At 42.7% G+C, this 23563-nt stretch overlaps 1 protein-coding gene, 3 non-coding genes and 1 pseudogene across 5 annotated transcripts; 4 read left to right on the top strand and 1 right to left on the bottom strand.

Annotated features, from left to right (window-relative positions):
* Positions 1-1374: 1374 nt before the first annotated feature.
* LOC125534911 lies at positions 1375-8257 on the bottom strand (annotated as a pseudogene).
* An 11944-nt stretch (positions 8258-20201) lies between these two features.
* Positions 20202-23178, top strand: LOC125534913. 2 transcript variants are annotated; one of them, XM_048697957.1, is made up of 4 exons: positions 20202-20409; positions 20526-20625; positions 21347-21471; positions 22937-23142. In XM_048697957.1, exons 2-4 carry the CDS (start codon positions 20550-20552, stop codon positions 23072-23074), a joined length of 339 nt encoding a protein of 112 aa, XP_048553914.1. In that variant the 5' UTR covers positions 20202-20409; positions 20526-20549; the 3' UTR covers positions 23075-23142. The 2 variants fall into 2 exon arrangements, 1 of the variants encoding a protein (XP_048553914.1); XR_007294554.1 differs by lacking the exons at positions 20202-20409; positions 20526-20625 and having other exon boundaries at positions 21256-21448; positions 22937-23178.
* On the top strand, positions 21845-21936 carry LOC125541832. The gene has a single exon (XR_007297678.1). It is a non-coding gene; the product is annotated as a small nucleolar RNA SNORD96 family (small nucleolar RNA).
* On the top strand, positions 22444-22528 carry LOC125541982. Its single transcript, XR_007297770.1, has one exon. It is a non-coding gene; the product is annotated as a small nucleolar RNA U36a (small nucleolar RNA).
* Positions 22582-22672, top strand: LOC125541852. Its single transcript, XR_007297695.1, has one exon. It is a non-coding gene; the product is annotated as a small nucleolar RNA Z223 (small nucleolar RNA).
* Positions 23179-23563: the final 385 nt, after the last annotated feature.

The raw sequence follows: 23563 nt of genomic DNA on the forward strand, positions 1-23563 counted from the left end.
TGGTCGACAAACAACAACAACAACAACAAGTGAATAATTCCGAAATTCGAAAACCGCATGCAGAAGGCAAAGCGAAGCAGCAGTTGATTAGACGATGACGATGGAGCAGCTACGATACGGACGGATAAGAAAGTAGAGAGACTCCGTGGCAGGTTAAAGCTGCAATGCATCTGTTGTTTCCCTGCCCCGGCTTTTGACTCTCCCTCCCTCCGCTGGAGAGGAGAGGATCTATCTCCATTCGAGCGACCAACACTGATCCAGACCAGACCAACTCCAGATCCAGACCAACAAGGACAAGGACAAGCAAAACCCCTCGCGCGCGGCGAATCTATCCAACACTGAACTGCATCGATCGATCGGGCGGGAGAGGCGCGCGTACCTTGGGAATGGCAGGCGGCGAGGTCGGCGCGCAGCAGTCCCCCGCAGGAGGTGAGGAGGCCCGTGGCGTCGAGTCCGGCCGCGGCGAGCTTGGGCTCGGCGGCGACGCGGCAGAGGCAGGCCTCTCCATGAAGGTCGACGGCGGCCAGCAGCGGGTCGCAGCAGTCGTCGGAGGTGATGTTCGTCGCGCAGAACCGGGCTACCCTGGTGGCCAGCAGGGCCGGCTCGCACGGCTGCGGCCCGTAGGTGGCGGCGGCGGCGGCCGGGAGCAGCAAGGCGGCCAGGAGGAGGAGGCGGAAGGAGGCGGCCATGGTTCCTCCACCCGCTAGGGTTTCGTCTCGATCTGCGGCGGGGCGGAGTGGGGTGGAATGGAAGCCTCCCTCCCTCCCTCCACAGAGAGAGAGAGAGAGAGAGAGAGAGAGAGAGAGAGAGAGAATGACGATGGGAGAAGCGGGTGGGGTGGCAGCCTTCTTATAAAGGAAAGGAAAGCTCGGGCTGATCCTGTGCCTCCTTCCAGCCGTGGACGGTTGAGATGCAGCTCCCGGCGTCCCGTCAGAGAGAGAGAGTGTTCCGGTTTGGTGGGTGGGTGACGTCAACCAACAGGTTCCTTGGCATTGGAGCCCGCCCAAATTTTCGAAAAAAAAATGGCATCCAAAACCCAAAACAAACTTCATTTAAGATTTCAATGTAGGTTTACACTTCCAGTTTGGTGGTCATGTTCACCTGTTTAAACTTTAAATCGGTGCCATGCCAAGTTTCCAGTGAATCAAAAGATTAGACCACCAAGATTAGATGGTAGCATCATTAGCTTCAATATATTAGCAGAAAATATCAGCACCACTTGGTGCTCTAATTTAAATGAGACTGAGCATCTTGATGGATACATGACCAGCACCTTGAGGTTTTCGCTAGAACCGCATTTCCTGTGATCATGTATATGGATAAATGCACCTGCTTCCAATCCTTCCCCGACCTAAAAGTTTGAACCCAAACGCCTCAAGTGCATGTTTCTTATCAACATTCTCAGTTATCAGAAACCAAAGATACATTTGTTTGTGTGTCACATGGCAACATACCAGCGTTGCAATGCGACGGATATAGCACAACTAGTAAACCCTAACAAGAGGATGCAACATAAGGAAGGAAAGGATACACAGATGACAGGGAGGGAGGCTGGCTTTCTCCAAACACTAGTTACAATAAGGCTGGCTTCACATCCTAGATTGACAGCGAAGCTTCTCTCATCTCTACTCGCTGTTTGTACCTTCTCGACGCCCGCCCGCCCAGACGGGGCCCGAGGGCAGCTTCTTTCTACATTCCCGACACCACAAAAGGGAACCAACCACCCTACGTTGCCACTGGAGCAAGCCTGACGACATCCCAGGCCACCCTCATCACGCCGCCGTGCCTCGACTCCGCCTCCTGGAAAGTCCTCCCGGATGCCTCAGAAGGGTGTCGGAGCTCCCTCCACTTCTCAACCTTGAGCTCAGCGACGTCGATGATGCAGATGTGGCTCTCCGCCAGGCTCTTTCCCTGTGCCCTGCCCTCAACCTGGAAGATCTCACCCTTCGTTGTCCATCAGCAGAACGGGGCGGCCAGGTTCGAATGACCTTGACCTTGTGAACGGGCGGGGCGGCTCGTCATCATGTCTTGTGTGGTTGGCTCGCTGGAGTCTGGGGTAACGAGCCTGCTGCTGCCCTTGGAGTTGGATAAGCCTAGAGCATTCAGCACTCTTGAAGGCGGCAAATAGCTCTCCTCACCAGCACTCTCTGAGGAGTCGCCCAACTGAGAAGTAGCTGGTGTAGATGACTTGTCGGCACTCGGCACCCTCGCCATCGTATGGCACTCCTCTTTCTTTCGCGATACGAGCAAGCTTGGCTTTTCTGTTCTTCAGCCTAGATAGAATTTAAAATAAAAGCCTATTATTACAAACAGATACAGAATGCAGGCACAAAAGAAAATCTGTATGATACAGGAATAACGAAATTTGAAGGACTAAGAGCTGGTTATATTATGCAACAGTACATTCCTAGGAAAGAAGACGGATAATTTCACCTTACCAATTCTTTAGTTGCAATGATGTGATCTCCGCACCCTGAAAAGCAAGGACGCATTTTCATTAATTAATCAGACAAAGCCCACTCAGCTTCTCTGCCCATGTCTGAAGGGAAGCGGCATTCTTATGCATCTCGGGCTCATCAACCAGAGCATTCTCAATTTCATTTACCTGCCCGTCATTCATGATGGTTTGCTTCTTTCCTCTCCTCCTACTACTAGCAGGCTGCCTCTCATCCTCGTCCCGGAGACCACTTTCCTTGCTAGGTTCTGGTGTTTTGAAATGGTCTACACTTCTGCAGCGTGGGACCTCCATGCTGGTAGCAGTACTGGGACCCGGATAGCCCGCGCTAGTCGTCCTCGCAACGCCAAGATGGATTAGGTTCTGACCGACTGAATTTTGCAGGACCCCACCATTTGTAGTGGCACGGTTTCTTGGAGTCTCATCCCTAGCATTTCCATCTTGTTTCATGGGGGGCGTCGCCATAGACTCTTCGATGTTTTGCACATCCTGCTAGCATCAATTTTGGATTGGGATCAAATACATTACCAAGTCAATGGCTAATATTAATGTAATCGATAATGTTACCTTAGGAGGGCCATCCATATTGGGATCTGGAACGCTAGCCCTTCATTTCTGATGTGACGTCACTTTTTGCCACCTAAAACATCACATAATGAAATCATCTAACATAAGAAAATGAGGTACTGGCAAAAACTTTTGAGTAGACTGCTAAGAAGTATGAAGCTGGCACCCCATGCATGGTTCCAGGCTATTTTCTATTTTACACATTGAGCACACCCATCACACCAGCCATACAAAAGAAACAATGAATTTGCCTGACGACATTATACACTTTAAAACTATACTTGCAGAAATGTAATTTACTAATTTTACAGATTATCCCTTGAGAACCAGAGAACAGAGAGCCTAAACATAATGCTTTGGTATGATGTTTGAGACCAATGAGTAAAGCAAACAAACCTGCGATATTCTCTGTCCAACTTGCGATTTACACCAACGTTGCAACTTATAAGCAAAATCACTGCAGAGAGGAAAGGTAAAGCTTAGAGAAGCATCAACAAAGAAGTTGCCAGGTGAGGGCAACAAATTTAAACCAATCAGGCATACAACAAGAAAAGTATAAAGAATATTGTTTCTATGTGGCACACCAAGGACCACTCAAAATGACATTACCCACCTTAATAGTTGCACATCTTCCTCATTTAACAAGTTACCAGGGATTAATGATTTAGCATAATGGGACAAAGATCCTGCAAAACCAGCAAAAGGAGACGTTAGATATGCAATGCGATGAATTAACATAATCACAACAAATTTATAAAACAAAAATACAAGTGATTGTACCCAAGTTTGTACAAACTATAGTGATCTCATCAGCTGCTGGATGGTCCAATGATGGCTTGGGACTCTCTGATAACAAGTATTTCTGGAATTTCTGAAGAAAGAGGTCTCTTTCTTGCTCTGTTAACATGCATGACAACGGAACTTGCGTTTAACAAGGTCACACAAAAAATCATACGGCATCTCATAGCAACTAAGAGAAGTTCTGACCTTCGCATATGTTTGGAACAAAGACGTGCAAATTTGCTATTATTTTCACCACACAGGATGTTCTTGTCTGCATATTGTATTGAAGGCATGCTGATAGAGCGAAAATTGCATGAATAGTTAACTTTAGCTTCAGTCAGCATATTTGAAGCAGCTAACAGTGCCAGGTCAGCTGCACCAAATGGATCATAATCCAGATTAGCATCATCTTCTATCACTGGCAGATCGACAGAGCACCAACTCGAGACAAACTCATCATGAGGAGTCGCCAAAATTTGTGTCAGAAAGGGAATCTACAGAAAAGATGAACAGAATTGAATTAGTAACAGTTTTGCAGTTGCAAAAAGACTATATATAACCCTAGGTAGGTGTTAAAAGCAGTCGGTTTCAAAGCTTACAGTATTAGTTATGAAGGAAGGTTAGAACCCACGGGGTAACTCTTATCATGGGAACCGGCAGCAGGTTTTTGTTTTCTTCCAAATGCGATCTTCAGCAAATCAAGAACCTGCAGTAATCATTGTGATAAATTTGATAGGACCCAAATGATATTTTCAGATGCTGCAGAAAAGGAGTAATTTCAACCCCAGCTGTGGTCAGACCTAGGAGAACTAACCTCCAGCCCTAGTTGCATGCTCTTTGGTAAAGTGGCGACTTCATCGAGGTAAGAAATACTTTCAGATTCACGCTAGTTATGAACTCAACACTGGCAGTAGACAGTAGCAGTACTTGGATTAAACAAAGTAATTCAAGACTCATGACAAACTTACGATAGAAAGGATTTTAGCCTTCTGTCTGGAAATGGAAGACGCGATATCAGTTGATCCTTTCAGCCATTCTGGAACACCTAACTTCAATATTGTGAACGAGAGTGACAGTATACCTCCATTTCTACAGAGCTCCTGCATTTAGTAACTTCTTAAGTCAATATCCTCCGAGGGCATACACGATGTAATGATATACAGAAACAGTAACATATTTGAGTACATACTCACTTCTTTTAGTAGAAAAGAAAGGAAGATGTATGTGTCACTAAATTAAAGTATTATTCCGCACACTAGATTAGTCTAGGTTAATCAGTTAATCTATTTTCTGGAAATCTTATGCAAGGGGGTAACGAGATGGAATTGAACTAAAACTGGAGAACAAGTAATGAGTTTTTTTTAGGGAGAGAACAATTATGAGTTAGTGTGATATAATTCTATTTGCATCACTGATCAGTATGCCGAAACAAGTATATCTTTATAAATCATAAAGAAGAAAAGGAGCTCACATTCAGCAGTTGTTCCCTTAACAGTGGAACTAAAAATGCAAGGAAATGTATTTCAAAAAAAATACAAGGAAATGAGACGCATAGGGATATACGGGACCTTGTTTTTTAAAATACGATCTCGGAATAACTTCTGCTGGCACAGTGACAAAAGAAATTGCAATGATGCTTCGCACTGCTGGCATATGAAGTAAGTGAATTGTGAGTCAAAAGGGCCAACAGGAAAGGCTTTGGTGCCCAATGTTGATAGCCTGACACTCAATAACCTCATATCTTCGTGCAGACTATCAAAGGCTACATCCATAAAGATATCAACCTGACCACAAAACAGCAAATATTAACAGAGATGAACAGATTGAATACAAAGTACCTAACAGGCAGATCTATGTCTTGCTGGTATAACATTCATATCAAAGGATGCCATAGTGATCCAGGGAGTACACAAAGAAAGAACTAGGAGAAGGTCAGGTGTTTGCTTTTTTTCTACCGAAATATCTTTCTACTGAGATGTATAAACGAAACAGGAATCAATAACTAAACAGTAGTCAGCAAAAACTTATCAGCAACTAAGGTTCAGATAACCCAGTAGAATAGCTAAAGGTTTAAATACTAAACATAATCTCTTAGTATTATATAATAAAATGATGCCTGCGGATAACAGCCTGTAATAATATAGCGCAGAAGTTGGCACATTTTAGGAATACTACTAATTTTAGCTCAGATTGGAATCACAAAACCAGCGATAAATGAATTTCAGCCTGTAATCTACACTTGTTACTAATCTGGTTGAACCACAAAACACCACAAGTATAAATGAATTTGATTGGAATCTCTAAGAAAAGAGTTGACACTCCGCAATATGTTACAAATTCTATTCAGGATGAGGACAAAACCAGCGATAAACATGTCATTATCATTTATGAAACAACATGCAGCGCAACAAGATTATTACAGAAAAGTTGACCGTGATGATGAAAAACAACAAAATCTGGGAGTTCAGAAATCAAAAGCAATGCAAAATAGGGGCAAGGTTAAAAAATACTCTCTCCGCCCCATAATATAAGACATTTTTTTGACACTATCATAGTGTAAAAAATGATCTTATATTATGGGATGGAGGGAGTAGAATTTAAACATTAACATGTTATAAATTCTGGAAGCTAGTTATATGCTTTTATATTTCACTGTTTATTCAGAATCAAGCCATGGAACGAAATAATCACTAAATTACCATATGGGTTACCTACTACTTACCTTTGGATGTGCAAGAAGAATATGAACAAGTTCATGCCACAGAGATGAGAAGTAATTTGTCATCAGATGAAGATTTCCTGCTACAAGTGATGAATGCATGAAGGGAGAAGCGCCGAGATGATCTTCCTAATTCAGAACAATAGCTGTTACCAGAAATTAGTAATGAAATGGTAACAGTTAAGTAAAAGCATGCCGCCCTCAATAAATAATTTGGTGGTTGCCGAACCTTCTTCCAGTGGGACAGAACGGACAGCAGATAGAATATCAGGTCCATAACTTGTTCAGATAAGTTGACATCATCCAGAAGAACCTGCACGAAGATAAACAAGGATTGTGACTCAATGCTCATCTTTTACTCATTTAGCATTTAATCATACAGTAAAACCAAAATTACTGAACGAATTAAGCTTTATCGGAGACAAGACACAAAGACCATATGATGTGATGCATGGGTCAACTATGACATGGAGAAAGAGAGAAGTCGCGGAACATCAAGATTCAAATGAACAGGGTAAGAAATTCATATATGATGAAACGGACGAGCCAGTGTTAAATAACGAGAAGTTCACCTGCTCCAGCTTTGTGTGGCGAGTTGCTAGCTCAGACAAGCAATGCAAAAAGCGCACGCCACGGAGCACATATGTCAAATCTGTGCCTCTTGCGATATCCAAACTTAGAGCAAGAAGATGGAGAGGAAGCGATGAGACAAGCTTCTCCATGTCCACCTGCAGAGAAGACGCGTGAGCGAAAGGGTGGCTGAAACAGGTGTGAACATTTTACCTCCTAATAAGCAAGCACCTGCTCTGGACCTCCGTTTTGCGCCTTGGACTGCAAGACGAAGCTGTCGGACTCCTTGAGCATCTCGCTAAGTTCCCTGGTGGTCAGCCCACTAAGGTCTTGGACAGCTGAAATCATGTCAATCATCTGCACCCAACAATGGAAACGTAAGTGGTTTTTTCTGAAGCTCAAACCAGGTGCACGAAACTTGTCAAGTGGCTAACCATGATGTTTCATAGAATATAGGCAGGGTCAATCATATATATATATATGTGTGTGTGTGTGTGTGTGTGTGTGTGTGTGTGTGTGTGTGTGTGTGTGTGTATCTTCCAAAGCATAAAGCTGCATCACTCAGAGCATGTGCGGCATCATTTGTACAACAAGGAATGCAGCATGGCATTCACAAATTGACTAGTGAATCTGAATGCTAAATAAACGAACATTACCGCATCACAAACTAAGACATGTCGGAAAATTTGGCCAAAGTCAGTCAGTCAGTCGCTCACTCACCAGGTAACTAACTAACTTGCTTGGAGCTTAAGCTTATTGTACTCTTTGTTAGCTACAGTAGTAATAATGAAAATCTAGCGAAAGTCGGCGGCGGCTGAGGAATCCATACATACATACATAGATAGAGTGATGAGAAGGACGAAATGCGCACCTTGTCTGTCCCGATCTAGGTGAAGCTCAGCTTGTCCCGAAGCTGGAGGCCGGCGGAGGCGGCGAGAGCGGGGCCTGGGCGGCGGATCTGGCAGCGTGGGAGCTCGGTGGGGGTGGGCCGCGGCAGCGGAGGTGGTCGGGGACGGGGACGGCGGAGGGCGAAACCCTAGGGGAGGCGAGGGGAGGGGAGCCGCTCGCTCGCTCGTCGCAGGGAGAGGGAGAGAGATGAGAGGAGAGTGGCAGGCGGAGGTAATTTCTCTTTCTCCCAAGTCGGATATTGGATCTGCAACCAACCAACCAACCGGAGGCCCAATATCCATCCCTCCCTCCCTCTCTCTAAATTTTTGTAAATAAAGTTTTACACAGGGAGAAATTAAGATACCAAGATCGAAGTCCGCGATCCTGACCTTGACATTGGTGTTGAGACCAGTGCTCGGGTGCCACTCCTTTGGCAGGTCACCATCCACCCATATCTGAATCTCCTCAGCCAGTGGCTCCTCCCCTCTTACGACATCGAAGAGTTTAACGACATAGGAGAAGTGGCGATAAACACCGAACCAGAGCCTGAGCTCCGGGGCGTAGTCCGCCTTTGTCGTGGAACGGCATGAGCTAGTCGTTGGTCTTGCTCCACTCGCGAGTCATGGTGTGGAAAGTAGGTGCCGATGTCCTCGGCATAACCGATGGTGTCGCTGCTAATGACGACGTAGGGGCTAACGGAGGTGTGCTTGTTGTGGATGATGAAAGGTGGCAGCGGGAGGACGTCGCAGTGCCGGGCAAGGAGACTGCCAACGGCGTGTTCTTTTGCTCGTGTAGGCTCGACATGGTGAGCACGGAGTCAGTATCGGTGTCGAAGCGGAAGATGTAGTTGGCGTGGTCGGCGACGGTGACCTTGTTCTCCAATGTTGTCACGAAGAAAGTCACAGAGCGAATGAACGTCCAGAAGGACTGGCGGCCTCACAGTCACCAGGGTTGTCGGCGGCTTGATCTTGGGTGCCGCCATCTCCAAGTCAGCCTTGCAGATTCTCCTTATGTTGGGTGTCGACGCCTTGGCGGGCGTGAGCGTCGGCACCACCTTGGTGTGCGTGGCCGCTTCTTCAGGTGTCTGGTAGAACAAGTCGACCTTGGAGAGGTCCAAGCGTCGAAGCGAATACAAGTTATTGCGCCCGTTGAACACCCTCAGGTTCAAGAAACCGCCCGCCCAACGACGTTGTCGCTTATCGAAGTCGAGTGGCGCGGATGATCTACTGGCGGCGGTGAACCTGGAATAGCAGAACAGCGACGGAACGATAGGAGAATTGGATGGGAGGTAGCCTAGAGCACGTGCAAGTCATGGCGCATTTGTACAGATCATCGTCGATGGGACCTCCTACTCGGCGACCCGCGTGTCGGGAACCGGCCGCGCGCATCCCCTCGCTCCCCAACACGCCCTTCAGGGCGGGCCCATGTGCGGGCCGGAACACCCCCTGATTTTTCCCTTTTGTTTTGTCAACAATTCAGGATATAAAACAGTTCTAGACTTCAGAAAAGTATTGAATTTTGAAAAATGAATGAATTCAAAAAATGCTCGAGAACTCGAAAATGTTCACGAATTTGTGCAAAAATGTTCATGAATTTAAAAATAGTTAATGAATTTAAAAAATGTTAATGATTTCGAAAATGTTCACCATTTCAAGAAATGTTCACGAATTCAAAAAATGTACAAGATTTAAGAGAATGTTCACGAACTCATAAAAAATATTCACGAATTTAAAAATTGTTAATGAATTCAAAAATGTTCACGATCTCAAAAAAAAAATGTTCACCAATTCGGTAAATGTTCACAATTTATGATAATTATCACAAATTTATAAAAAATTATGAATTCGAAAAATGTTGAAGATTTCAAAAAAATATTCTTGAATTTAAAAAATGATCATGATTCCAAAAAATCTTCATGATTTCAAAAAAATTCATGACCTAAGACAATATTCGAAAATTTGTAAAACAATGTTCTAGATTTGAAAAAAACTGTTCATGAATTTTAAAAATGAACATTCATGGTTTCAAAAAATAGGGTTTTTAAAAATGTTCACAAACTAAAATACTTTCACAAATTGAAATGTAAAACGAAAAAAATGAGAAATAAGTAAAAAAATAAACCGATGAAGAAACATAAACGAAAGACAAAAAAAGAAAAAGAAAGAAAAATATAAGGAAAACCAGAAAAATCCACTTGGAATGAAACCCGAAAATGGGCCGGCCCATACATAAACCAGCACGTAGGGGGGAGGGGGGGTTACTCGTGCGGTCGAGTCGATGGCCCGTGCGCCAAATAGTATTCCCTGTTATCGATCTGCGGAGGATCGCGGCCTTTGATTGCTTCAGTCAGACTGCGTCGGAGGACGGTTGTTTGTGCCATCTTCATGCATGGGCCTAACAAATAGGGCTTCCTTCTTGTTCCTTTATGTATAAGTGCGCTTCTTAGTACATTTAGCAAATGGGAACACACAGCCCTCCGCGCTGGGCTGGTCTAGATTCCCTTTGTTTATCTATTTTTAAAATGCAAAAAAAAAGCGCCCTAGGAGTGAATCAAACCACCGATTTCCTGCATTGAGGGACACACTAACCACCACATCACACAACAGGATCTGATAAGTTACTCCTTTTTTATCGTTTCTTCTTCTTCTTCTTCTTTCCCTTTTCCATTTTTTCTTTCCTTTTTTTCATTTTCCGTTTTTTTCAAAATTTTCCTTCTTCCTTACTCGATGGGAAAAAAATAAATTCATGAACTTTTTTCATTTTATGATGAACTTTTTGGAAAATTGAAGATTTGTTTTCAAATTTTGATGAAAATTTTCATTTTTTGATGAACTTATTCAAATTTTATGATTTCTTTTTGAAAACTGATGAACGTTTTTCAAATTTGATAAATGTTTATTCAAATTCGATGAACTTTTTTCCAATTTGATGAATTTTTTAAAGTTTGTGAACTTCTTTCAAATCCATGAACATTTTTGAATTCATGATTTTTTTCAATTTTTATGCAAAAAAATTGGATTTTTTATTTTTTTTTTATTTTTTTAGTCAATAGTTGACCGGTCAACGATTGAAATCACAGTAGATCTGAGTTGAGAGTTTTTGTACCTATTACTTTTAAGAGTTGCACACTCTCTAGATGAATAGTGTAGGCTTGAATGTCAAAGAGTAGTTTTTTTCACCAAGTCAAAGTTTTCAGCAACCAAGAGTAATTGTAGTCCGCGAAGCAAGTTTGTTGAAGGTTTGGACATTGCCAGTAATGATCTATCCTAGCTGAATTCAACTGAAGTCTTATCAACATCACGTTGAAGAAGATTAGAACGAAGAGAGTTTATCTTTTGGGTTGAATCCCAAGTCCCTTCAACCAGACGTAGCTCTTTGGCAGAAGAGTGAATTGGTCTATCAAATAATCAATATCGTCTTCGAGCACCATTAGTTATTTCGACTCTATTGCAGTTCTTTCAGTAGTTTATCTTCTGTACTCTGTGTTTCGATAGATAATTGTGATCATATATCTTCCTTTGTTTATTATGTGTAGCATGGCTATGCTGTTCAGTGCATTTCAATTTGCCAAGCTTAAGATAGTTTGTCTGTATGCTCGTCTCTTGATTATCTTGTGCTACTTTGTTATCAGCTGAGTTATGCTCTGATGAACATTTCTCAGTAGGGTGTATTTAGTATCGTGATCTGTTTCGTCATATTGTCCTCCATGGTGTTTGTGTTGCTTCCTTTCTGTGTGACCATTGCTGTCGCGAGAGTTCTCTACCACTACACTAGGAAGATTATCATCGCTTTCATCGATAGTTTTGCTTAGTCGTACTGGTTTAGCCTGCTTGTCTTCATGCGCTTGTGTTGTTCCTATTGTAGTATTACTTCTGTTGTTTTGTCTCGAAGTTTTGAAAATAATCCCATTGACCCCCCACCCTCCCCGCCTCTAGTTGGTATACTCTCGATCCTACACAATGTTTGTCTAGAGTCAAAGGGTACAAAAATTGTTCAAGTTTATATGAAAACTATCAACAAACACAATACCAAATTAGTTATCATTAAATACGTCATAGAATGTACTTTCAAAAATATATCAAATTAGCATTGTAATTTTTGGTAGTTTTTCTGCAAACATGGTCTATATTTGTTATATGCCCTCGGTTAGCAGCCTTCACCGAGTGCTCGAAGGATGCACACACTCGTCATATAATCATTTCCCGGTAGTAATTTATTGGAGAGAAAAAATATATTGCCCATCATGGCAATATTGGAGCTGAGTTTGTCAGCTCTCTCAATTCATTTTCACCCGCAAAAATAAATAAATCATTTCACCGGTCACAACACAAGTACACAAAAGAGGACATACGGTTTTGCTTTTCTCCTTTCTATTATCTTCTTCTGAGCCAAAAAAAACATGCTTGTAACCTCCCTAGCCATGCAACAAGAGAAAACAGGCGTGCCACTCGTGCACTAAGAAATTCTGCCAAGATGCAAACACATCAAATTCTGCTAGCAGCAACAAAATGAATGTTCTTTTCACAAAAACAAACAAACAAATTGGATGTACAAAAAAAAGCAACAACAAAATGAGATGAATACATGCATGTGAAAACATGAATGAAGGACTCTGAAATGAAGTACTCCCTCCGGTACATTTGTCAACCTCTACAATACCATATATACATACTATGAAACTTCATTTCATAATGAATCTAACACTATTGATTTGACATGGTAAATATTGATGCTTTTTTCTATAAGTTTGGTCAAAATAAAGATATTTTGACTTCGGACAAAACTTATACGAGGACGAGATGCATGCATGCATTTTCAAGCGGCCAGAATCTTGACGATGCATACTTTACGGCAGTCTTCACTTGTGCTCTTCTGTTCGCAACAGCCCTTGAAGCAATCCAAGTTTTGCTGTGTGGCATTCTTGTGGGCGGGGTTGGCCTTGATGTAGCAGAACCTCGACGCCGTGCGGTCGCATTTGATGTGAGCACCGTCGGTGCAGCTCGGATCCTTGCATGCCGCGCCGAGGTCGCCGAAGCAGTGCTCGCCTGCGAACTCTCCGACCGTCTTGTTGTCGGGGCAGGCCCCATGCTCGTCGACGGCCGCGCGAAGGGCGGCGTGCCCCCACGGCCATGCCGTAGAAGCAAAATCAAAGTTGTCTCCACCGACCTTGGCGAGCTCGTCGAACATGCCCTTGACGCTGTCGGCATCATCGCGAGAGGTCGTCTCGACCATGGCGGTGCATGCGGGGTCCTTGCCGCAGAGCTTGGAGTACTCGCCGATGCAGGCAGATAAATTGTCGGGAGAAGACGAATAGCTAGGGCATATGGACTGACGGTGGTGATTTCTAGGGAGCTCCTATACGGCGCATTAAGCGCCAGTACAGGCAACTAGCGCCCACTGTCGCTATCTGGTAGGGAACACGTAGAGAAAAAACTCCTAAAAAACCTGCTCCAACAGAATTCGATCTCGCACCGTTTAGTTACGACGCAGCGTGCCTAACCAGTACATCTACTACAACCTAGTGATTCATTACAGCGCGAGAAATTTAACAACAACACTAACCGCACTATTTCTGGTACGACGTTTTTTTTGGAAAAGAAAAAGATCGCGAATTGGAAAAAATTTCATGTATTCAAAAACTTTCACCAAATTTTAAAAAAGATCACCGTGTATTACATAAAATTTCATTGTATAAAGCAAAATGTTCATTGTATATTATGAAAATTGTTCACCTTTGCATATAAAAATGTTCGTCGTGTATCATAGAAATGTTCATCATATATTATGTAATTTTTCAATGGTTTTACTAAATGTTGAATGCATATTCAAAAATTGTTCGACACATGTATTCATATTGTTTCAAAAATGTTCATCGTGTATTATTTAAAATGTTCGATGGATATAAAGATGTTCAATGGATATAAAAAATGGATATATATATATATATATATATTGATTTTTTCTATTTTGGTTTTGGTTATTCAATGAGTATACAATTGTTCACTATGTTTCTTAATTTTGTTCAATATATATTACACAATGTTCAATGTGTATTCGCAAATTGTTCAATGTATTTTCACAAAATGTTCAATACGTATCCGAAAATTCTATGTATGGTGAACAATATTCAAATACACGTAGAACATTTTTTTAAGAGCTGTTTTACGGTGATTGGGTTAGTACTCGGAGTACTTAGCAGTACTTACATGTCTGATCACGTCTGATTTTTATTAGCCGTCAGATCTTGCGGGGAATTTTAATTGATTAAATTTAATATGTTAATTGCGATAAGGGCATAATGGTCCAGGGGGAAATATCTTTTCTTGAACCGATCACCTGAGGACTAGATCCATGTCTACTCGATCCAGTTCAGAATCCTCCTCCGATCTATTCGTCGCCGCTCGCCGCTCCTGACCTTCTCCGTCCTTGACCTGCCCGGCGAGAGGAATAAATTCATCGTCCTCGTCCTCCACCCAACCAACCCCAGCCCCCCACGCAGTCACCGAAGAAGAAGAAGGCCGGATCTGCGCCGGCTGAATCGGCGGCGACCGCGGCGGGCGATCCCATCTCTTCGCGCATACCATCCTTAAGGTATGAATTCGGCTTGGCGTTCTGCTCGTTCTCTTGGCCGTTGCGCCCCTCCACCGTGCATGCAGTACAACCTCAACCCCACAAGATCCGGGTACGGACTAGAACAACGAATGGAAAGCTTCATCGTGGCATAGTTTCTCTTGAGCTAATCGCATCATGTTTGTTTAAGTAAGATGTTGACGTTTGAGATGAGATATACTAAAGGAAGATGAGATACTGGTTCCATAGTTCACTTAATTTAGTTTATTAAAGTCATCATCACTTTAGGTTTGCATAGCGCATGAAATATAGTTTAAAGGAAGATGAGATACTACTTGTTGGACGTTGATGATTGGTTTCCCTCACATGTCAAACCAGCAAAGTCTTTTCCATGCACTTGTCTTTGCCTATGAGCTATTTTACACCTGCAACATTGATAAACAAAAAGATGTTGATGATTGGTTTCCCTCACATGTCATATGCAGGAAGACATGGCGTATGCAAGTGATGAGAGTATGTTCGAGTATGTAAATGTTGTCAGCAAGATGTTTGATAGTGAGGCTGAAGGCTATGAATTCTACAACAAATATGCTCTTGAAAAAGGTTTTAGTGTGAGGAAAAGCTACGTTGAGTGGGATGGATCCAACAAATACATAATTTTAAGGAAAATTGTGTGTAGTCGTCAAGGGTTTCGCGAAGATAAGCACATGAAAAGAAAGATGGAAGATAGAAAGAGGAGGCCACGAAGTTTAACTCGTGTTGGGTGTAATGCTAAATTGGTCATTACGAGACAGGAGGAAACCGGTCGGTGGTTTGTCAAGGATTTCATCGATGAGCACAACCATCCTCTAGCCCCACAGGATCTTTCTTGTCTGCTGCGTTCGCACAGACGAATTAGCGATGAGCAGAAAGCGGACATTGCGGACATGGAAAAATGTGGGATCCGCAAATACTGTATTATGGATATTTTGTGCTTTCAATACGGTGGATTTGATAAGGTTGGATGCATAAAGAGGGACGTTTATAATTTCTGCCATGCTAATAAGCAGGAGACAATCAGTGCCGGTGATACTAAAACGGTGATCATGCACATGATGGCGAGGCGAGAGCGAGATGTGGATTTTTTCTTCAAGTACTTGGTAGACGAGCATGGCCATCTAAAGGGACTGTTCTGGGCTGATAGTCAATCGCGACTTGACTACGAGGCTTTCGGAGACGTCATTGTTTTCGATAGCACATACAGAACCAACAAATACAATCTGCCATTCGTGCCTTTTGTCGGGTTGAATCACCACCGCAGCACTGTTATATTTGGCTGTGGTATAATTTCTCATGAAACAAGTCAGGCATACGAGTGGATGTTGCGGACCTTTTCTGATTGCATGGCACAGAAGCATCCGATATCTGTGATCACAGATGGGGACCTTGCAATGCAGAGAGCAATAAGGGGGGTCTGGCCAGACTCAAACCATAGACTATGTATATGGCACATTCAGCAGAACATTGTACGCCATCTGCATGATGACGACGTAAACACTACAAGAAATATGTCAACTTATGACCTTCTGTCAGTGACCCTCGAAGAATTGGTCATAAATTTATGACCATTTTAGACCAATTGGTCAAAAGCCGTTCAGGGGGCTCCAAACCCTAAACTATTGTGACCATTTTGGTTAGAAAGGTCGTAATTTCCTTACACGAAATGGTCACAAAGCAAACAGTGCTAGTCCGCTGCCTTATTTCTAGTTGTTAATGACCAATATAGATGGTCATAGCCTTATAGATTGTGGTGGGTTGTGATGACTAGGCGCCATCTCATCAGTTTTGCCTATGTGTCATGTCCATGTGGCAGTTTTTGCCCTAGGTTGTGAAGCAACCTATATTTCTATCATTCCCCAAATTCCCAAACAAATCTCATAAATTCTTTGGGGCATATCTTCATCAAATATGTAAAAATTCTTCCTTGCCTAGTTCAAAACTAATTCAACAATATTCATTTTCCTATTCTGTTCACAACAACACTTTATGAAGGAAGTGCTATTTATATATTCTTGATTGCCCTCGGAATTTTTGGGCACTCTTTCCTATCCAAATCATTACCGCATGACAAAATTCAGCTCCATTTGCCTAGCAAATCTTCTTCGGCAAATTTCCAAAGTTTTTGTCCACCTAGAAGCATTGTGAAGGAAGTACCTTTTTTATATCTCTAAATGACATGAAATTTATACAGTTCCTTCATATGTCCAAATTATCACCCTCCTCCAAATTTCAGCTCAGTCAAATAATCTATGTGAGCCCAGGTTCAATTTATATTTTATGGCCAAATTGGCACGTTGCAAAGCAAGTGTTATATAGACCCCTCCTATTACCCTCAAACTTTTCAGGCACTCTTCCATACCCAAATCATTGCCACATGATAATATTCAGCTTAATTTTCCTAGTAAATCTTTCTCGGGAAATTTCCAAAGTTTCTACCTCGAGAGAAGCTTTGTGAAGTAAATACTAGCTAGGCTTACCCAAATGATCTGAAAATTGACCAGCGCATGACCATACCTAAGTAACTTACCTACACCAATTTTGAGCTCATTTCATTCATCCAATCTCTCTCACTAGTTTTCCCAAGTTTCTGTCCATAGAAGAGCATTGTGAAGGAAGTACTACTTTGGCATGTCCAAATGGTATCAATTTTCTACAATGCTTTCCTATGCCCAAATAACCATCCTCCACAAAATTTCAGATCAATCCATTCATTATTTTGAGCCCAGCTTCAACATTCATATTTTTGTCCAGCGTGGTACTTTGCAAAGCAAGTACCACCTAGGATCCTCCTTTTGAGCTAAAAATTTGTGAAGACATTCTCCTTAGTAGGTGATCATCCTCAGCCAAAACTCACGCCCATTGTCCATGTGCATTTCCCGTACCGCTAATCAAACACTTGGCTGCTAATTCATGTTTGAGCATCGATCGGTCTTCTCGTGAGAATCTTATGTTGTAATTTTCTTCCTAGCACCAACCTGGGGAGTGCCCAACCCAATAGACATGCCTAAGCCGCCCAGAACACATGGAAACATTACGGTCACGCGGTGACCACGCGACGGGCATGCGAGTTTACGCGCTCTAGAGTTGGGGCCCTCGGCCACCGCCCAAACCTCGACGTATCGCCACCAAACCATGTATTTATGATTAAATAGGTCCTTATGTAACTAGAAATGATTTTTGGAAAAAATAAATAGCAAACTATGAGGCAGCTGCAGTTCAAATTTGACCCGCTTCCAACTGAATCGGCGGAAATTTTTCTTTTTCACGAGAGGTGGATCAAAAAAATTTACACCCAACCATTTTGTCAATTGTGCATTAAATATGGCCTAGTATTTTATAAAAATGATTTGGTACAATTTTGCAACAAATATTTGGTAGGTCCTTCACAAAATAAACTCATTTCGGGCACTCAAAAAATGGAAAACGAATTTTTCGTGCAAAGAAAATGAAAACTCCCTTAGGCAACGTTGTTTGCCATTCCAATATGCACCCTTGTGCACAATATGAGATCATTTGAACAAACTATGCCATGAATGTGGCCATAAGATTGATCATCTGCCTTCAAAGGCATTGATCTCCACACATGATAGCTCGTTTCTGAGAACACTTTTTTTAAAAATAATTGCCGTATTACAAGTTTATTATTTTTGCTAGTAACTTGGCCACATATAACGACACAATGCGAAGGTTTTGCAATGTTTTGAATTTTTTTGAATTTTTTATGCCCGTTTCAAAATGCGGTCAAAACGGCGGGAATGACCGTTCCTAGCTAGTGGTTGAATCTTGGATTTTTTTTGTGTTTATATGATTAAATAGATACTTATGTACCTATAATTGATTTTTGAAAAAAATAAAGAGCAAACTACGAGGCAGCTGCAGTTCAAAATTGACCTGCTTCCAACTGAATCGGCAGAGATTTGTCTTTTTTACTAGAGGTGGATCAAAACTTTTTACACCCAACCATTTGGTCAATTGTGCATTAAATATATCCTAGTATTTTAGAAAATTGATTTGGTACCATTTTGCAACAAATATATGGTAGGTCATTCACAAAATAAACTCATTTCGGGCACTCGAAAAATGGAAAACGAATTTTTCGTGCAAAGAAAATGAAAACTCCCTTAGGCAACGTTGTTTGCCATTCCAATATGCACCCTTGTGCACAATATGAGATCATTTGAATAAACTATGCCATGAATGTGGCCATAAGATTGATCATCTGACTTCAAAGGCATTGATCTCCACACATGATAGCTCGTTTCTGAGAACACTTTTTTAAAAAAATAATTGCCGTATTACAAGTTTATTATTTTTGCTAGTAACTTGGCCACATATAACGACACAATGCGAAGGTTTTGCAATTTTTTGAATTTTTTTGAATTTTTTATGCCCATTTCAAAATGCGGTCAAAACGGCGGGAATGACCGTTCCTAGCTAGTGGTTGAATCTTGGAATTTTTTTTGTGTTTCTATGATTAAATAGATACTTATGTACCTATAATTGATTTTTGAAAAAAATAAAGAGCAAACTACGAGGCAGCTGCAGTTCAAAATTGACCTGCTTCCAACTGAATCGACAGAGATTTGTCTTTTTTACTAGAGGTGGATCAAAACTTTTTACACCCAACCATTTGGTCAATTGTGCATTAAATATATCCTAGTATTTTTAGAAAATTGATTTGGTACCATTTTGCAACAAATATATGGTAGGTCATTCACAAAAACCTCATTTCCGGCACTCAAAAAATGGAAAATGAATTTTCCGTGTAAATAAAATGAAAAATTCCTTAGGCAACATTGTTTGCCATTCCAAGATGCACCCTGATGCAAAGTATGATATATTTTGAACAAATTATGCCATTTCAAAATGCACCCTCGTGCAAAAAATACAAGAGAAACAAATAGAAAAACACAATTACATAAGATTTGTTCTTATTGGTTGAAATGTTTGTGCCGTGGATCGATGACATGGCATCCATCCATCCATCCATCCATCCCATTTAGCTAATGAAAAAAATAGAAAGAAAGAAAAAGAACCCCCACCCCCGGGGCAGCCCAACCACCCAAACCCTATCCCCTCCCCAGATCCATCGTCGCCGCCCCCTTCTCCCCCCTCATCCCCTCCAACCACCCAAACCCTATCCCCTCCCCAGATCCAATCTCGCCGCCGGCCTCACTCTCCCCCCTCATCCTCTCCCGCTCGCGCACGCTCCCCCCGCGGTGGCTCCTCCCCATTCCCCCCGCGGCTCCGACCATGGCCGCCGCCCTCGCGTCGCCGCGCACCGCGCGGCAGCTCGTCGACGCCCTCACCGCGCACATCTCCCTCTACTACCCCGCCAACCCTAGCAGCCCCTCCCCCGCCCCCTCCCCCTCCCCCACCCCGCGCACCGTGATCCTGCGGTGGCTGGCCGCGCTGCCGCCGCCGCGGAGAAGGACCAGGAGCCCGACCCCTACGACGGCCGCTAGCGGGTCGCCCTCTTCTTCGCTACGCAGACCGGCACTACCGAGGGATTCGCCAAGGTACGCGCACGCTCCTCCTCCCCCGCGCTGCTCCCGCTCGTCTGTCTATCTTGTGCAAGGTGCCTAATAAGCTCTCCCTTCTATGCCCCGAGGGCCCAGCCAAGATGGTGCTCGCGCAGCTGGGCAGGAGCCTCTCCCGCGCGCTTGCGCAGATGGGCAATGCCACGGTGATCGACGAGAAGGTGCTCGGGGAGTGCCTAAACGAGATCTCCCCCGCTCTCCTGCAGTCTGACGTCCGGAAGATCGTCAACCTCGAGACCCTCGCCGCCGGCACCAACAAGCGGCGCATCATATAGCAGGTCCTGCCCGCTCCACCTCCCTCAATTCATTTCCTGCGCTATTCGATCGAGGGACGCGCGTGCCAGGGGGGACTGGTCGGTTGGAGGCTGATGCCCTTGTGTTTTTCTTGCTGCAGGCCGTCTTCACGGAGCTCTGCAACATGCTAGATCCAGGGAAGCCGGTCTTCACCCCCAAGAAGGGCAAGCCCAATGTCGTCATGTTCGTCGGATTGCAGGGCCAGTCTGACTCACCAACCAACCTCGCCTGCTTGCTCTGTTTATTGTCACATAATAGATTAGCCTTGAATTCATCTAGTTTGGATCAAAATAGAACCATTGATTAATACTAGATGATTGTTACTGTAAATTTGGTTATAGATTTCTTTGAACTAGTTTGATTCCCTGCTAATCTACATCTTTTACTTACTCACATGCTTGACTGAATTTGCTACTGCTGTTACTCTAGTGGTGAACGAGATAGGCATTATATTGCTTGTTTCATTGCTTCCACAAATTAAAACTCAGTAATCTTGTTAACTGCTACCGCTGTCATGAACCACACATCTGAGATGAACTTGACATTGATTTGCTCGTGTGTCAAGTATGGATAGACTTTGCTATTCACCAGTATTCAGGCGGTTGAAGTGTGCGTGTTGTTGTGGCTGTTAGGATGTCGTTGGGTTGTTATCACTAGTACTAGTCCTATCAAATTGCATGTGAGTAGTTCATTACCATGCTATCCAGGGGATATTCATTTATGTGCCTGTGAATTCGTTCTTGGTGTGTATGTATGTATATGTGCTAGCAACATGAGTAGGAATTAGCATCATGCTCGGCCTGGATGGATTGCATGTATACATTGATCAGTTTGGCTCAGTTTGCATGTTTACATTTGCTTTAACTTTGACTGAAACTATCTTGGTGACACTTGCATCAATGGTGTGTTCTGCCCTTATAGATGTCCTTGGAGAAGATGGCCATTGGAGTGTAGGGGAGGAACAACCTTGTCCTGCTCGAGGAGGAGGAGGACCACCCGAGCTCGACGACGACACGGCAAGAGGTAGCACTCGCCTCCCTCCCAAGGTGAAGGTCTGATCCGCCTGTTTAGATGGTCTGCTCTTGACTTATGCATGTGAGGGGAGAAGAAAGTCAATTGGACTGAATTATATTTGCATGTGAGGGGAGCGATCCTTTTGGTAGATGCAGAGTATAGATTCACAAAATTCACCACATGAGCGTACTACCTATATCCAAATTTTGGATACCACTTGCATGCTTGAAAAGATGATTTGATTGAATGCTTGAAAGATGAGTCGCTAAAGTGAATGATGTGAGGGATGTTCTCACGTATTACTATTATTGTCGTTCCTTTTCTGTCTTCTTTTGTCAGATTTTGTTTTTTGTAGTAATTTAAGTTCTGTTTTGTAGACCTATTTGTTTGTGTTACTGTTCTATTTGTCTGGTGATGAAAAACCTGTTAATCATACCATCTTTCGGGACTGATTGGTCGTAGTGCGCCCATGCTGTCATTATGCAATTCTAAGGACAAATTAAACAGCTTGACTGTAAATTTTTTTAATACTTTCGAACTTACATGTCATCTATTTTTTAGTTTTTTATTCTGTTGTTTACTATGTATAGAATATGGCTGGACAATGATGAAAACTGAATAAAACACCATCTTTTTGGACACCTAATGACTGGACAAATATGTTCATATTTTTTAAGTTGCTTTGATCTTTGTTGATAATTTTTTGGTCTAAAATATTTCTCTATGAAGAGAGTACAAGCAGACGGGCGGTCTGAACTGATGCCATGTTGATATGTGTGCATCATCTGTGCTACCCTTGTGGTTGGCATCTGAGAGAAAAAAATTGTGCACTTTGTTCTTCTCATAAGTTACATTTTTTAAATTCTTCTGCTTTTTGTCCTGTTTGCACTTAGCTTCTATTATCCCTCTTTGTTGCACTTGGTCTAAGGGGGATGTAGTGGGCGCGGATAGAGAAATGGTTTACTTGCCAACCCTTTGCAGCGTTTGCCATTTCTTTGGATTAGTGGCAGTGATTTGAACCTTACCCGTGCTTCTGATAAATTCATGAAGGACAAGGGAAAACATGGTTGAATTTCTTAATATGAGACAAAAAGAGACAGTCTCATTATTGTCATTCTTTTAGATTCATGTGTTCTGTTTGACCATGGCTGTGATGATAAACACTTTCAACAAACATGCCAGTTCTGCTTCTGAAAATTCATGACTGAAAAACCTGTTATACAAGATCTGTTTAGTACTCATGTATTATGGTCGTGGCTTATTTAGTATGTGCTTGCTGTGCCTTGTGTATTGGTGCCTAATTAGCTTCTGTTAGGGGATAATCTACTGGTTATAGAAAGATTTTACTCTTGTGCCGTGGAATAGATGGTTCATGTGTACTGCGATGTACTAGTTGAGCTCTGCTGGCTGTACTAGTTGAGCTCTGCTCCTTCTAACTCATATCAATTTTGCTCCTGCTGCTGTACAAGTGATGCTTGTGTGATTGTTGATGGACAGGAACTAGCAAACTTTGTTGTTTTGCAACTGAATGAACGCAACTTCAGTTTGTATGTCACCCAGCTTGCTGTTGCGGTGGCTGTCGATGCCGGTGAGCCTGCAACATCTCTGATGAGCTGCAGGACCTGGACACCTTAGGTATGCCCTGCTCCTCCTCCTTCCACCCTCATCTCATGTGCGCCAAGTCCATCTATCTCATGTGCATGTAGATCATGATGTACTAGAACCCTGCAACAGAATACTGATGTAATATGCAAAGAACAAATTAAAACCATGTTCTATATCCTGACTTGTTATTTTCTTATCTAGCAAATTGTAGACATGAATCTCTAGTTGACCTATTGTTTCATAGACATATATCTGCATTTCTGCTGCTTTATCATACATTCGATCCATAAATCTGCATTTCTGTGAAATTTTTGCATGAGAGAAAACTGGTGTAGCTAGCTGGACTATGCAACCAAGAATCAGGAAGTAGCATATTCAGTTTTGCTAATAGAAAATTTGTCTGTTAGAGATAGCAGTACCGATTGTACTTGTTAAACAAGCATATATTCTTCCTGGAATGTTTGTCTATCAGCTAGTATGATGGCATATTAACAACTTTCTGAGGGTGCTAGAGTCACA

This window comes from Triticum urartu, chromosome 2 (assembly GCF_003073215.2).
Source record: "Triticum urartu cultivar G1812 chromosome 2, Tu2.1, whole genome shotgun sequence".
Taxonomy (NCBI): Eukaryota; Viridiplantae; Streptophyta; class Magnoliopsida; order Poales; family Poaceae; genus Triticum; species Triticum urartu.